Below are 16,400 nucleotides of genomic sequence, written 5' to 3' on the forward strand. Positions count from 1 at the left end.
AACAACATAAACTGATGAACAAAAACAGATCCACAGACAGAGAAACATCAATCAGACCATCACACCTTAAAGGGAACGTGGGGGGGGGGGGGGAGGAGGGGGGCGGCGGTAATGTGGAGAGATCAACCTAAGGACTTGTGTGCATGCATATAGGCCTAACCAATGGACACAGACACCAGGGGGGTGAGGGCATGAGCGGGGGGTGTTTGTGTGTGCGTGGAGAGTTAATGGGGGGATAAGGACACATATGTAATAACTTAATCAATAAAGAAAACTAAAACAAACAAACAAACAAAAACACACAAGTAGTCCAGGTGGTGGCTTGAAGATGGCAGCCTGGCTAACACTGCCTTCACCTTTATTCCCGGCCGTAACCTGTCTCGTAACCTGTCTGGGGTGTCCCGGGAGGACTGGCAGTTAAATACAGTGCTCCCAGAACTTGCAGCTTTCCATTACAATAGCACACGCGCCACACCGCTAAGGAGTCAAGGCCGACTTCAGCGAAGCTCTGTGAACCACGTCTGTTTGGGTTTCTGCAGCTGTCTGCCTACGAACAGCTCCAGAGTCCCTGACGCACATTTGTTATCTCCACTAAATTTAGTCACGGGGAGCAAACACGTGTGCATTTACACCAGCGCAAAGGCCATTCGGATTTCTTCAAATGGAGCGAGGGAGGGCAGGAGAAAGACTGTTTATGGCCAGAATCATCCGTGAGCGCAGCTGCAGGGGTTTTAATTTGCCTAAACAAAATATGTGCTTTCAAGATGTGATCAGGGATTACTGTTCCCACGTAAACATATTATGGATGTGAGCTGCTGGCTGGTAGTTAACAGGGCCCTGAGCTGGGAAGTCAGTCTACCCTTGTCTTCCAAACAGCCATCCGGGGAGATCAGCTGGACCAGCCTCTCGAAGTCTCTTCACGGTGGAAGGGTTGCTCAGCGTCGGCAGTGTCTGCACGGCTTCTCTCAAAGATTTCACATCACTGTTGCGCCCCTCTCGGGTCTGGATGGACTGTCCGAAAGGTCAGGTTTATTCTCTGTGCTCTAGAGTGGTACTCTTTGGGTACCCGATGCTAAATGGAAATAGAAATAATTTTGCATAAACACACACACATTTTTGTTTCAAAGCCATCTGAAGCTTATTTATGAGCACATACACACATTTTGATTTTATGGACCCTTAAATGAGCAGCGTTAGATGTTTAGAGCCTTGTGGAGAAAGGTCTCCTTCTCTGAAACAAACCCCACCCCCACTACGAGATGCCAGCACCCTCACAGTGCAGTGGTTTTGTCTTTTCTAATACTTGTTCTTCCTCTCAGCCTCCTCCCATGTTTCGGACTCTCATAAGATAACAAATAAATGGTTGAGACCAAAGAAAGATGTGGGATTCTGCTCTTATGCTAAGTGTTCTCACATTCATTTACACAACATGAAAACGACCTGACTGCTGGTGTGCTTAGTGGTTGAGCGTTGTCTATGCACCAGGTCTCCAGTTCAATTTCGGGTTAGGGTACATGCCTAAGTTGCAGGCTCAATTCCCAGTAAGGTGTGTGCAGGAGGCAGCAGACGGATGTTTATCTCTCATCAATGTTTCTCTCTCTCCCAGAGAGAGAGAGAGAAACATTGTCATTTAAAAACAAAACAAAAGACAATTTTGTTTTGTTTTTAAATGACCTCCCCTTAAAATCAAGAAAGACAATTTTGTTTTGTTTTTAAATGACCTTCCCTTAAGATGGCCTGGCCTAAGCTGTGGACCTACACAGCTCCATATGCCAGTCACTAGATATCTGAAGCTACTTCAATTTATTTAAATTAAAGCTCAGTTCTTCCGCATTCTAGCCATATTTCAGGAGACCCACAGTCACATGTGTCCAGTGGCTGGAACACTGGGCTGCACAGATATGGGATATTCCCCTTCCTGCAGAAGGTTCTCTGAGGTTCGATTTGACTATCAGTAGCATCAAAACTCCTGGTCAATTATAAAAGCAACTTGCTCTGCACCATGTTTACAGAAATGGATTATTATAAGTCAGGCAGGACGCTGCCTCCACATGCACGATCCATGTTACTTGGACGTTCTCACCTGCCAGTCAGCTTGCGTAGCTCCTTCCATGATTAGCAAGGTCCCGTGATCCAAGGGTATCTTCACTCTTTCCACGTATGTGTAGTCTCCATTCTCTTCCTAGAAAACAGCATTCATCGCACTGAAGTTTGTGCTTGTGTGATCAAGATGCAACAGAGCACAATTCTGGTCAAAGAAACGGGGCCTCCCCAGTCAGACTGCAGGGGCCAGTCAACGGCTGTCAGTTGACAGCAGCTTGGCCTTAGGCCAGGCATTTCCCCTCTCTGTACTGTGGGGTGGTGACAGCACCTGCCACATCAGTTACAGGGCTGGCGGGAGCCTCTATTGATGCAGTGTATGGCAATCACCTGGAGACCAGCACAAAGCGAGTCATCGTAAGTGCCAGCTATTGTTATTAGTATCAGCATCCAAAACGCAGAAGAGCCCATTCTGGCCCATGAAGGAATTAAAATTCATCTATCCAAGAACTCTATGTCTGCTTTATGCTGTGAGCTGTGTTCATTGTAGCATGGGAGAATGGGTTTCTAAACAAGACATGGTATGATGAGTTCTGATCATCGTCCACATTTATGCTAATTCACTAATCAGTACCTATGTTAAAACTAGTCCTGCGGTGTTTTGGCGACATATTGCTGTTTCTTTCCAGAACAGTCAACAGTGAGATTTTCTCAGAGAAGGGAGCTCTGGCTTGACCAGAAAGCATAGCACACTGAGCCTTGCTGTTTAGGCCTTGGGAAGTGGACCACAATTCCTGAACACTTGGGACACAGAGGCCTGGTATTTCACATGGCCCTGTCTTCCAGAAAGCTCAGGCATGGCCGGTGCCGTAATGAAGCTTCACGGCCCAGCCTGCAAAGCAGCCGACAGGTGGTGTTGCTCCTCCCGCACAGCTGCTGGGGTGCATTACACAACTCCCCTGCTCACAGAGTTGAGACTGGGACAGACCCACGCTTCCTGATTTCTTCATCTCTTTTCTGAGCAGATCCACCCATTCCTCTGCTTCACTGGTGCACGGGACTACCTCTGGGTTAGTGCAGGATTGATTTAGCTGCAATACCGTGTTTATGCTTATTATTGCAGGGGTGCTTCTGAGAACATAACAGTTTACAATGACTTCCCCCAGGAAAATCAGAATCAAAACAATAATGAATTAGAATAAACAGTCTAAGTTCCAGGCCCTAATCCTGGCAAAGACTGCAAGCAAACTCATAATTTTTACAGGCAGAATATAAGAAACAATGTTGGAAATAGCTTTCTTTCGGTGATTGATTTTAATGGTGTCTGCCACCTCTTTTCTATGCACCAAAACATTTACCTCTGACCCCCCTCAGCCAACCAGAGAACAGTAGGAAGGTGACCTTGTCCTTCTCAGAAAAGCTCCATCTCAGAAACGCAAAAGGTTGCTCTCTGAAATAAGTATTCCAGATGCAGGAGATGATGTTTTACTGGAGAGAGTTTGTGGTCCATGAGATTAGAAGGCCCGAGGTTCTGTGACTTAGGCTGGAGAGTCAGTGACCAGACCAAGGCTCGCACAGCGAGAGGTAGACCTGCTGCCCTCTTCATAATCGGGGAGGCCACAGGTCTTAATCTACCAAGCACAGACACGAGGACAGGAGAGGGAAATAAAGCAGAGAGGAAAGACGCTCAACCACAACATGAAGACAGTCCTGAGATGAAGATCTTGTAGGACATTTAAAACAATAAAGGAGGGGTGCCAGGCCAGTGGAAGAGAGGAGGTGAGCACTGTAATTCTACCTGGAAACATGAAGCAGGAATAGGCTTAGCAAGTGAAAGAGAATTCCAACTGTAAGAGGGAAATACCAGCACTAATGGAAAGTGATGTTCAATTGATCTACATTTCCCTTAATGCCCCTAAGATCTGAACTTTCCAAATGAGAGAAGGCCTCAGGTTGGTTAGAATAAATTTCATCCAGTATAACTATTAGTTGGACCAAAAGTGGAAGGGGGTGAGTCTGCACTTGGGAGGGAGCTATTCTAATCAGTGCCCATAGGAAACAGCAACACACTGAGCACCTACCATGAAAGGTGACACCAATACCGTGGGGTTTGTTATTTGTTCCTTCCAATATCCCTGGCTTAGAAAAATGCATTCCCAATTTGCAGGAGATAGAAAAGGGGGCAAAGGATTCTACCAGGGCAACACGGAGCTCACAGATGCTTCCTTCTCCTACGATCAGAGGCAACAGACTGCTGTGTCACCGTTGAACTTAACCAAGAAGCACTTTCCACTTAGGAAGCAGATAAAAGGCCAGAGGAGCCCATGTGGCTATGCCGAAGGCTGAGCTGATAAATGGATAAGAGCAGTAGAGGAAGTACAAGCCAGTGAGAGGGGCACATTCACATGTATTAAGCATGGTTACGTTACCAAAACACATCTCTGTAACCCTTTCAATTTAACCAGGTCTTTCTTAAAACAAAACAAAACAAGACAAAAACAAAACACAGCCCTAAAAAACCATGGCTTGGATAAAATTTTCCATCCTGATCCCAGCTAAAAGAAGCTTTTAGGGCCACAATCAGTCTACTCTACAGGGTAGACTTTATTGATCTTGGTCTGGGTTTTCTACATGCATGAAACCTCACAATTTGATGGAAAAGGAGAAACATCTACACTAATAAAAGAGAAAGACGTAAATTGACCATACCTTCACTAAACCCACCAGCCAATCAGGAGTGAGTATGCAAATTAACCCAACAAAGATTGTGGGCTAATTTGCATAAACAGGCACTGAGCGGCCTGAGCGGAATACAGAGGTTCTGCACCACCCCAGCTGCTCTGGGCCTCTGGGCAATGTGGGAAGGCAGAAAGGCGGCTCTGGGCCAAAGCAAAGGCAGTGCCAGCAGCCAGGGGAAGGAAGGCCCATTCTTGCACGAATCTTCGTGCATCGGGCCTCTAGTATATTTTATATTAGTGGAGATCAACATTCTCCCTCCTTCCCAACCACAGCCAGTTCATTTGAATATTGAAGCATAATTTCCAAAGAACAGTAGGGCTTCCCAAAGTTCCACAACTCTCCTGTCCACCTCACCAAGATATGAGCTTTTTCAATTTCCTTTGGAAAAATGCTATTTAGGAAAAAATGTCTGGATGTATTTATTATGTCATTACTAATCACCCAACAGACAGGATATCTACACATCATTTCTTCATTGGAATGGTAATTTCACACTGTATGAGCTCTGTGTCAATTTTTTCACATAATTATCCCTTCCTTGTTCTAAAAAAGTGTATTAGAAATTACAACCAACCATCAATGCCTGAAAAAAATCACCGTTGGCATAGAATTTCTTCCTGCTATAAAATTAACATAAGCTTACCAAAGTAAATGACACACTTTTAATTTCAATGTCAGCCTTCCTACTCCGATAAATCCATGAGGGGAGGCCTGTGTTGTCTTGCCTTTCAAAATATGCTCACTGCCACTCATCACATACATCAACAAGTAAGTGCTGAATGACTGAGGAAAGCACCACGTAATATATAAATCACCTTTAATCCTACCATCCAGAATTCATACAACACATGTACAGGAATAGTCTATAGATTATTCTACATTGTTCCACAACTGTGTACTCTACATGTTAACACTATATTGTGAGCATCTTCCTATGTCTTAAATATACGTATTTCAAAAATATGGCCATATGATATTCCTTTGTCTGAACATACCCTTCCTTCTTTAATCTCACAAATATATTTCACCACCTGTTTATGTTAGGCACTGTGCTTATGGTAAGGATAGAGCAGTGAGGTAGACATGTTTGGAGACTGAGCTTTTCATATACAAGTACTGCTAAAAAGAAAAGAGAAAGAAAAAACTACTGCAAAACATTTCTGAATCTATTTCTAGTATATATTCTTAAAAATGGAATTGCTGGATCCAAGGACATGAACTTGAAGCAGTTTGAGTTATACCACCAGACTGTCTTCTTTAAGAAAGTTGTGGCAATGAACAATTCCATCAAGAAAGTATGATAGTGTCTGTCTTCTGGCCATATCACTAATACTGAACACTATCAACTGTCCATGATGAAAAAAAGTAGGGAGAAATGGCAACTTATTCTTCAGAGCCCTTTAATTAATAACCCAGTTCAACAATTTCTCACATGCCTATTTGCTGTTTGCACTTGGCTGTGAACTCTCAGCTCATGTTTTTGTCCATTGTTCCACAAAATGTTAACATTTTTCTTATTGATCTGTAAGCACAGATAGTAAGATGTTTTGACTTTGTCTGTCATACTTTCTCATTTGCTACTTGCCTTCTGTTTTATCATATTTAACACAAAGTAGCTCCAAAACTTTTAGTGTCCACTCTAATGATCTTTCTTTGGCTCTCCTCCACAGTTTTTGTGCTTAGAAGGTATTTTCCTATCATGAGGAAAGTTAAATATACAACTGCATTTCCTTTTAGTTTAAAAAAAGAAAAAAAAAAAGAGGGAGTTTATATCTTTTAGATTTAACTCTTTAATTCACTTGTTTGTTTGTTTTTGTTTTTTTTGTTTTTTTTTTCTCTCAGTCTTCTTTTTATAACAATTTCCAGGTACTTAAACCAAATACTTTTTGTACAGAATTAACTGTGGTGTGTGCTGCTCAGGTGCCAGGCATATTAATATACTATTAATACATTATTTCTAATCCTCACTACAGTCCTCTAAGGGAGGTTTTAGTATCCATTTTTCTTAAGCCAAGGGAGCTGGAGGGAAAGTACATTTCTAAGGCAGGAAGTGGGCAGGGCTAGAACTCAAGCTTATATTTGCCTAGTTCTAAAGCCTCTATGCTTTCCACTATCCTGTGCTCTCCAAGGTGACCTTCGTTCCTTCTGAAATCCTGTAATATTTCCTGTCCCGTCCTAATTATGTGGCACCCTGACTGTACTGTAAAGGTCACTAACACCAGCAAGTAGCATAAACAGGGGAGTGGAGGGGGCGGCGCAGGGCCCGAGTGTAACACAGCGGGGAGTGGGGACCATGGAGAATCAGAGCATGGGGCCTGCACTGGGGTGGCTGCTCTGCAGAGCCAGCTCACTGTTCCCCCATGTTGCCTAATCTTGGCAGCTGATAAGTAAAATTTTTATATAAAAGCTCATGAGTTATCAATTTTGGCAACTAATGCAGTTTCTTTAAAAATACTGGGTAGTATAAACAAAACAAGTCTGCGGACCAGATTCAGCTCCAGAGCTGCCCAGCTGTGCTGCTGATGGACCCATCACATGACTCCTCCTCTTAGGCCCATGTCCCATCATCCTGCCTGGCTGGTAAGCTCCTAAGCAAGGTCATCATCTGCCGGGCTTCTTGATGCCCCTTTGCTACTCCACATAGTAGTGCCTGCTAGGAAGCTCAGGACACACACACTACTTCATCTCCAAGAGTCCTATTCTTAACCTCAGGTACATCAACTCAAGCAGAAAAGGCTGTTGAAAAGACACAGGAACACACACACACACACACACACACACACACACACACACACTACTAAATGCTGGGGTCATAATAATGAATAGGACAGAAATGGACACCTTGGCCATATGGCGTTTGCAATCTATTGCCAGTTTATAATCTCCTAAAAAGAATGTAGGCAAAGATAGCAGACTCAAAGATAATCTTAAACATACAAATTTAGGAGTTGAGGCAAAAGAAGATACCTCAAAGGAGATAGAGAAGTAGCAATGAGAAAAGAATGAGAATAACAAAGATAATATAGTATTTCAGAAGCCAAAAGGAGAAAGGAAAAGAAGCTAATAGATGGCTGAGTTTCAAGCAGAGAGGTGATGGATATTGGTGAGGAACATTACAAGGAAGAAGAGAATAATGACAGGGAAGAGGCCAATGTGCTTGCTCTTTATGTCAGTGGTGTTTATATAGCTCAGTGGTGGGGATGTATCTAGGCAGCAGGTGTTTCCAGAGTGAGGTAAGTTGTGAGGAAAGGGAAACTGCAGATATAGACAACTTATTACAGAATTTGTGCTTCTAAACCAAGAAAAAAAAGCAAGATATTATTACTGAGAATGTCTGCAGCGTCAAGCCAAGTGTTTCCTCAAGATGACAACAGATACAATAGGGGCTTCCCTGACTCTACGGTCCAGGATCAGACACATGCGGAGTTGCTTGAGAAGTATGGCCCAGGCTTTTCTTGCGGAGTGAAATACTTCAAAATCTAAATGTTAGCTTGTGTTCCAGCTGCTTAACCTGCTGAGGGCCAACTGTCCCTTCACCTGCCCTGGCTCCCAACTTACGCCTATGCCAAAATCATTTTTCACCTCCCCCTTCCCCCTGCTAATTGTGGTGTTACTTGGCCTTTGAGAACCCCGCTGGCTTCTAGGCTGCTTCCTGGATCATCTGGATCATCTACTCCAGCAGCTATATTTAGACTGTAATGTTGTTTCTACAACGCCAACACAGGAGCACAGCTGGACGTCTTGTCCACAGTGGTAATATATTTTTTAAATCTGACAAAAACAAGCATATTAGCTATGAAAATTATGGAAAGACAACATAGCTAGGATGCTGCAAAGCCATCTGTACAGTGTTCTGCTGACTCAAACCATACTTTAAATGACATCCTGGGTATCGATCTGAAATACATTAATTTCAAAACAGAAGCAGCTGTTTCTGAAATTAGATCTGCTCAAGTACGGCTAGCTGGAAAAACATAGATTTGAAGTCCCTGGGGTTATCTGTTTGAAAGGTTTTAAACCCACTTGCCAAAACAAATCTTTGGGTTTTTGCCAAACTCTTTCTTGATTTTTAAAAAATATATATTTTAATTTATTTCAGAAAGGAAGAGAGAGGGAGAGAGAGATAGGAACATCAATGATGAGAGAGAATCATTGATTGGCTGCCTCTTGCACCCTTCTTTACTGGGGACTGAGCCCACAACCGGAGGCATGTGCCCCTAGCCAGAATCAAACCCAGGACCCTTCAGTCCACAAGCTGATGCTATACCCACTGAGCCAAACTAGCTAGGGCATCTCTTTCCCGACTTTTGGCACTGATCTGGCATGGAGGGCTCTGGTGCAGTGAGAATACTAGGCACAAGGAGTGGCACGTTCACTCAATCATCCTACCCTGGCACACGGTGATCTGCACCTCACCAGTGCCACACTCACTTCTGGAAGAGGGCTTGCGAGGTCGGGGCAATTATTCACTGCAGAGGCTCTCTCCGCAGGCATTCAGAACCTAGCACTGCCCACAAGACTAGTACGGGGATTCCCGTCTTTCCTTCCGGACCAGACAGGTTAAAGGCAAATGCAGCTGCATCTGACATACTCGCTGACAGTGTTTGCTGTTCAGATTTGTTGTTGATATAGTACTGGGGTAGGACAGGGACAAGAAGTTACTAAATTTAAGCAAAAGCAAAATTCTTTACACTTACTGCCACAATCAGCTACACAAAGGTGCATCTGAAATCAGAGGAGTTCGTGCGATGAAGATTCCATTCTTGGTAATATAATATTTCCAAGAAATGCACCGTAAAGGAGTTGTTATCTCAAAAGAGCTTTCACCTCAAACTTTTGCACCAAAAACAAATGCTCTCTTTTCCTCTAAGATTTTATGAAAGCATGTCCCACCATTCTTGAAATCCAGCTGATCCCAGTCCCCAGCAAAAGTGCAAGCTTCTCCAGTTGTCTGTTAACAGCAGGACATTCAGTCCCAAACCATTCCTGGACAGGGCCTGACCAGACATAATCCCACCACACCCTCTCCTTCCTGCACCTTCCACTGTGTCTTTTGAAATTCCCATTCAGTGATAAGCAAATACCCCTACATCCTCTCAACCATGTGTGCTCTGCAGAGTCCCTCTACATTTCTTTGTCCCAACTGAAACCTAGCTCTCACCAGAAGATTCCAAATTCCCTGAAGCTTCCTCAAGTGAAAGGTGACTGTGTCTCTCCCATCTAGTAGAGCTCAGGAACAGGTGACAGACCTCCGGACTTTCAGACCATTATTCCCATGCCTCTCTTACAACACCCTCTCTCACAACACCTTGCTCCTTTGAGCTTCATTCACATGTCCCTCCTTCTCTGCCTCGATCTCACACAGATGCAAGGTCTAACAACTGCCTGACGGGTCTACTGGCTTCTATTCTTGCTCCTTTCTAGCCCAGGCTTTCCACATTAGCAACAGACCCTGTAAAATTGTCAGAGCATGTTGCTCTTCTGCTTAATGGCTTCTTGATGTGCTTAAAAGAAAATCCACTCCTTCTCAAGGTTCATGAGTCTCTGCGTGGTCTGGCCCTGCCCACTTGCCCCATCCCGTTACCCACTACTCTCATGTGCTCACTTCTTCCAGCATGGGGGCATCCTTCTTCTTCAAATTCACTAAGCTCTTGCCTGCGTCAGCTAAACAATCATCCACCATGAAAATGTGGCTTCTGAGAAATAAGAAATCACCACAAAGCTTAGGATTAATTCCTATGAATAAAGAGAAGGGGGAAAAAAAACCCTACCATTGGGACAAGGTCTAAAAAAGCTAAGTTTGGAAGCAGACCCCAAACCCAATAACAACAAATCTCACTGGTTGTTCTCCTAAGACTAGAAGTACTATTACCAGAAGCACAACACTGGAGGGGTCTTTGCAAAAATTAATCAGACCCAGTGGCCACCTGGATTCTAGCCTGAGATGAGGCCCCAAGGAAGCAAAGGATGAATCCAACTCTAAGTCTGAAGATAATTCAAGTCCTCCCAGGACTACCTGCTCACACATGCACCCATTCACTGTCCCACGCACACTCTCCAAACCACTTATAAATGACCCTAGAGATAGAAGCTCAAACACTCAATCGCGATGCCTGATTCACAGGGCACTTCATGCTCCCGAGCCTCCTTCTACTCCCTCGGTGAATGCCATTTCAGGGGCCCAGGGGATCTTGGAGTTCAGCTTCACTGCTATTCATTTCCTTTCTCAATTCCCACACCTACAAAGTCACCAGGACATCTAGCATTTATAACAGCTTAGAAAATTCACTGATTACTGCAACAACATTCACAGTGCCTTTCCTGGGAAAACTTTCTATTACTCCTATTGAGTGGCTGCCAATTACCATCTCCTTCTACAAAAAAGGGAGTAAGTATAAATGAGTAAGTATAAAAGATGAATGCTTTTTACCAGCATCATTTCAGAAGCAGGAAACAAAACTTGATTTTCTAAATTTCATTAGGGTATGTACTAAAAAGATGATGGTAATCAAGGATTTCTTTCCTGTATTTCTTGTAATTTCTCAGGACAGCTGCTGTAAGAAGGGAACAGAGTAATAAGGATGGATGGATAACTGGAACAGCATGGGGGGAGGGGGGTTGTTGACACTCTATGAAATACTACGCATGGTTTATCCAGTTTTCAAGTTGAACCTAGTCAATATATTATTTTGGATTCCAACATCATCATTTCTTCTAAAGTCCTGGGAAAATGTCAGTATTTATGATTAAACTGAGCTTTTTGTACTCTGCTCTTAGCAAGGGAGGCACTGGGAACTCCAGTTCATTGGGCACTCTCAGAGCCTCTGCCATTACAAGTGGTTTTACAACCATCTCTCCTGGTGACACAAACAGGGTTCCCATCTCTCAGAGGGAGAAGTGGCAAGAAAAATGTCTAATGTGTCTCAACTCCATCATCTTGTAGTAGATAAGAAACCCCTCCCTTTTTAGGATCCAACTGATGAAGGACAGAATTTACCCATGAATAATTTGCCACAAAAAAAAAAAAAAAAAAAAAAAGGCTTTTGGCATCTAACTCTCCAGTGTATCACAAACTTCCTGTTATTACCTAATAACAACCCCCAACTCAGCCATCACCGTTTCCATGGTAACTGACGGAGAAATAGCAGCCTGCCAAATGGCTTTTGTAGTTCCCCGTCCAGCTTGTTTTTCAGTATAGAATTAAAGCTAGCTGGGCAAAGAACCAGACTAGTCTTTACAACAGGGACACGGTGCAGTTTGAAAAGTACAATGGCATTTGGGACAAAGAGTGCAAAAAAGCTTTAACAAACTCAGCTTGGTAGAATAAGAAAGGTTCTTGGTTTCTAAAAAAATGTCTACTGAGGTTTACTTTTGTCTTAAGACAGTATATCCTGACATTGGCCAGTAGATAGACAGAAGTGTGCTATTCACTCAGTCCTTAACTGAATTAACAAATGGGATGGGGTGAATGGAAGAGCAAGATCCGGTTAGTTTCCTATGCCCTAAGCACCTTATTATCATTAAAGGAACAATAACCTACTCTACAATCACAGTGAATGGGCAGGACAGTGAAAAAGGATGGGCATCTTGGAGGAGAGAAATGTGTAATCCCAGGGATGATGCAAGCATGAAACTGACTGAGCCAACTGCATGAATCAGAGGGGCACTGCTGCTTAGGAAACAAAGATCTCCTTACCATCTCAGCACAGGGAGAGACTGTTAGGACTACAATGTGAGGAATGGAACTGGAACAGCTTTCAGAAGATCAGCAGCTACAGAAATCTGCTTAAGGTGCCAGACCAAAACCAACAGCTGCTGCAGGGGTGGAGGAGTGTGAATGTAAAAAAGAAAGAAAGACTATTTCTCTTTGAAAGTACTCCAAATTTAAACAGATGCCTCTCAGTCTTAAAACTGCGTATTTGAATGAAGTACAGGAAATCTCATGATTATTCTATGTCAGTTTCAGATGAGAAACTGACTCAAGTCAAACAGCTATTAGCTTCCCTTCTAATAGGTTAAAACCAACTGGATTTTGAAAGAGATTCCTCTGACAGCCTCTAGCACACTCCGAATGTCTTGTTGACAGGCAGGAAAATTACAACCTATAGTGCCATACGAAGACAGGTGCCTAAGAGCTACAGAAAGTCAGACTCCTACAAATTCCACACAGCACACTCACCCAATTTATGCTTTTAAATTTATGTTTTACCTGGGGTTGTATGAGTCATGAGTCATGTTCTCATAGCTACTTTCTATCACTGGAGTGTGGAAAGAAAGAAGACAAAGACTTGCAATAACCATTGTCTTTCCATCCTTCAGAAAGCGATCATTATAATAGGATGAAGACGATGTGCTCTAGATGCACTGTAGGCTATCGACTAAAGAAAGGCTTCTGCACTTCTAGTTTTGCTAGATTTGCAGAGCCCCCCGATTTTTATCTGTTAAAGAAACTTGCAGGAGTTTTTGGAAAAGTTTAAACTTGGGTCCTCTTTACCCAAGAATGGAACCTATAGGTTAGGGGTGGGGGAAGGGATTCATTTGTAAAGGATATTCACTTATGCATGATCATAATTTAAATATATTAACATTTAACTTCCCCATCTTAAACAAAAGCCAGAATTGAAGGAACATACAATTGCATCAAGTTCAATCATAGCTAAGACTATGTAGGAAGCCAAACTTATTAGAGTCAATAACCTGAGGTACTGACACACTTACATTTCTTCCCGAATCCGTTTCCTTTGCCAACATTGTTTCAAGATCTCAGACAAATTTTCTTACTTATTAGATCTGTATTTTTATCAAATCAGCTACCATAGTTACAGTGCAGATTCCCTTGCTACTGGCAGACAATGAAAGGGACTTCACTACATTGTTAGTGTTTCATGGCCTGTACTTGCCCTCATGTTCATCAAAACAGACTCCAAGATGCCTTGAGCTAGGGCTTCGGTATGAGCAGTCTCTCTTTAACAGAGGTTTTGTTCCAAGCGGTTGCCCTGAGAAACAGTGCTATGTGACAGTTATATTCTCCACCCACACATTAAACTATAACATAACTGAAGTATGTTACCAAGAAACAGCTCTTGAACACCATGAATGTTTTATATCAGTAAATGAAGACCTTCAGCTTCCTGGAGGCGAAAAGGAATGGGGATATTCTGGGCACAAGAACATTATTAGTGCTTAATAGTAGCCGGAGACTGCTTATACAGTAAAACTAATTACCCAGAAATAATGCTTTGGGAACTCTTAAACTTCAATCTATAAAGAGGCCAAAGATGTTTTTAAAAGAGGATGATGGTAAATGTACGTGGGTAAAAAACTGTAACTGAATACGTAAATACTTGGCAACAAAGAAAATAACTGTGAAGAATCAGACACTAGGATTGCAGTAAAGGTTATGTTGGACATGTTACAGCTTTTTGCCAATTGCAAGGAGGGAAGGATGACGGGGGGGGGGGGGGGGGCACTCAGCACATAGCTGGTGTTCCATGTGACTGGCTTAAGAAGAGGGTCTGAATTAACAGATGAGACATGGTGTTCCTCTGCCACTCACGTAACAGGGCAGGATGAATTTAATTCTTCACACGTGTGAACTTGGGATTTAACTGAATGGAAGTCTCTGCAGAAACACATAAGCAGACCTAACAGGAAGACAGCAAAGGCCGGGCAGTCTGCTTCTCGAATGGTATTCCCTGGTACAAGAGAAGGCGGACTGCCAATCAGAGTGTGAAGAGAACTCAAAGAGCAGGATCACTCAATAACTAACTCACTGGCAAGTGACAATACCCTGCTTACATTGATCAAAGTTTCTGTGTAAACAAAGTAAAGGAAACCTAAATCAATGGGAATTTTACATACAAAAGGTACTTAATGGCATAAATGTAAAATAACACCTTAAGTTTCAAAATACTATGCTTGGAAACCCGAACACATGTCAGGAAATAGTCCAGTCCATTAATTGCATCCTCAGAGAAGATGTCTGACGAAGGACAGACACAAGCACTGCCTAACAGTAACTATGAGGTCTGGATCAAGTCTCATTCAAGACAGCCTCGCAGGCCTTCCACACTGCCTGCGTCTGGTTCAATGTTGTAAAAGGAATGATTGGGAACCTTGGTTAGAAAAAGACATGAACTCTGGAAATAAGATAATTTGGTAGAGATTTGTGTGTTTTTTGTTTTGTTTTTTTCTTAGAGTTTCTACTGTCTTTCTATTTACCTTAGTCCTAAGCTTCTGTACTTAAAAAAAAAAAAAAAAAAAAAAAATTAACAGCCTTGCATCACTCAACGTTATATAATACAAGAGCTGAGATGGAAAAATGAAATTACTGTATAGTCTGTTTAGTCACTGCTTCTTTATCTGAACTTGGTCAGACCGCCACTTCAGATATCTGGCTTGAACTTCCTCTCTGAAGGAATGGCAGGGGCATCAGTATTCCGGGAGAAAGCTAAGGAGGCAATGCGGATGCAGGTGATGCTCCCTCACAGGGAAAAGACATCAGTGCCATGAAGAACACTTACTTCAAATAAGGCTTCTTTAGGAGCATCTTTCCTGCAACCTCCTACCTTTCCCTTCTCGCCCCCTTTAGCTTGGGCCATCTTTTTTTTTTTTTTTTTTTTTTTTTAATATATTTTATTGATTTTCCACAGAGAGGAAGGGAGAGAGATAGAGAGCTAGAAACGTCGATGAGAGAGAAACATTGACCAGCTACCTCTTGCACACCCCCTACTGGGGATGTGCCCACAACCAACGTACATGCCCCTGACCAAAATCGAACCTGGGACCTTTCAGTCTGCAGACCGACGCTCTACCACTGAGCCAAACTGGTTTCGGCGGGCCATCTCTTTATAAGTCCTCCTTTATTGCATTTTCCATCATTGTAATTATGTGCGTAATTATAATATCTGTCTACCCGTCTCCAGGAGCACAGGAACTGTGTCTGTCCTTTCCACCAAGGACAAATTTTCTTACTTATCAGATCTGTATTTTTATCAAATCATCTACCATAGTTACAGTGCAGATTCTCTTGCTATTGGCAGACAACTAAAGGGACTTGACCAGCACCTGGCACGTGGCAGGCAGTGTCTGGTAGGAAAGTGAATGAGTGAATGGGCGCTTTGGAAGCCAAAAGTTAACCATGGAGTAAGCAATCAGTTCAAAATGTTTCATCAACAAATCACACACTTCTATCCTCTAAATCTGAAAACAGGAGCACCCCTTTTTTCACAGAATACCTGGACGCGGGAAGAACATAAAAGTTAAAAAAAACAAAAAGGAGTACTCACTGGCGGGGGCTTCTTTCTCATCTCAAAAGTGCGTGTGGCACCAAAACTGAGAGAGGCGATGACCGGGCACTTCCCCAGCGAGGGCTCATCATCGCTGTGCCAGTCCACACTGTCCTTCTCGTTGCGGTAAAGGTTGCAGAGCAAGGAGTTGAAGGTGTGGCCTGTGTTCTCCTCAATTTGGTTCTTAAGTGTGCGCAGCACAGGGTGCCACTGCAGTCCCCAGGCCAAGGAAAGGAGCAGAGAGCCACATGGAAAAACAGAAAGGAAATGCAAAATTAGTCACATTTTATACACAGGAGCGTGGAATAAGCAAACCACTTGGAATGCAATAGA

General features: G+C 43.0%; 1 protein-coding gene across 2 annotated transcripts in view; it reads right to left on the reverse strand.

The window, feature by feature from the left end:
- Positions 1 to 317: 317 nt before the first annotated feature.
- The window catches only part of ALKBH3 (alkB homolog 3, alpha-ketoglutarate dependent dioxygenase), a 30,789-nt gene continuing 14,706 nt past the window's right edge, over positions 318 to 16,400 (reverse strand). For both annotated transcript variants that reach the window (XM_084894006.1, XM_084894005.1), the window contains exons 8-10: positions 16,068 to 16,277; positions 2,084 to 2,182; positions 318 to 1,072 (exon numbers count right to left, since the gene is read on the reverse strand). In XM_084894006.1, coding sequence (XP_084750132.1) covers positions 980 to 1,072; positions 2,084 to 2,182; positions 16,068 to 16,277 — 402 coding nt within the window. In that variant the 3' untranslated portion in view covers positions 318 to 979. The remainder of the gene's footprint in view (positions 1,073 to 2,083; positions 2,183 to 16,067; positions 16,278 to 16,400) is intronic.

The sequence above is a fragment of the Pipistrellus hanaki genome (genome assembly GCF_964339955.1).
Source record: "Pipistrellus hanaki genome assembly, chromosome: 9".
NCBI lineage: Eukaryota > Metazoa > Chordata > Mammalia > Chiroptera > Vespertilionidae > Pipistrellus > Pipistrellus hanaki.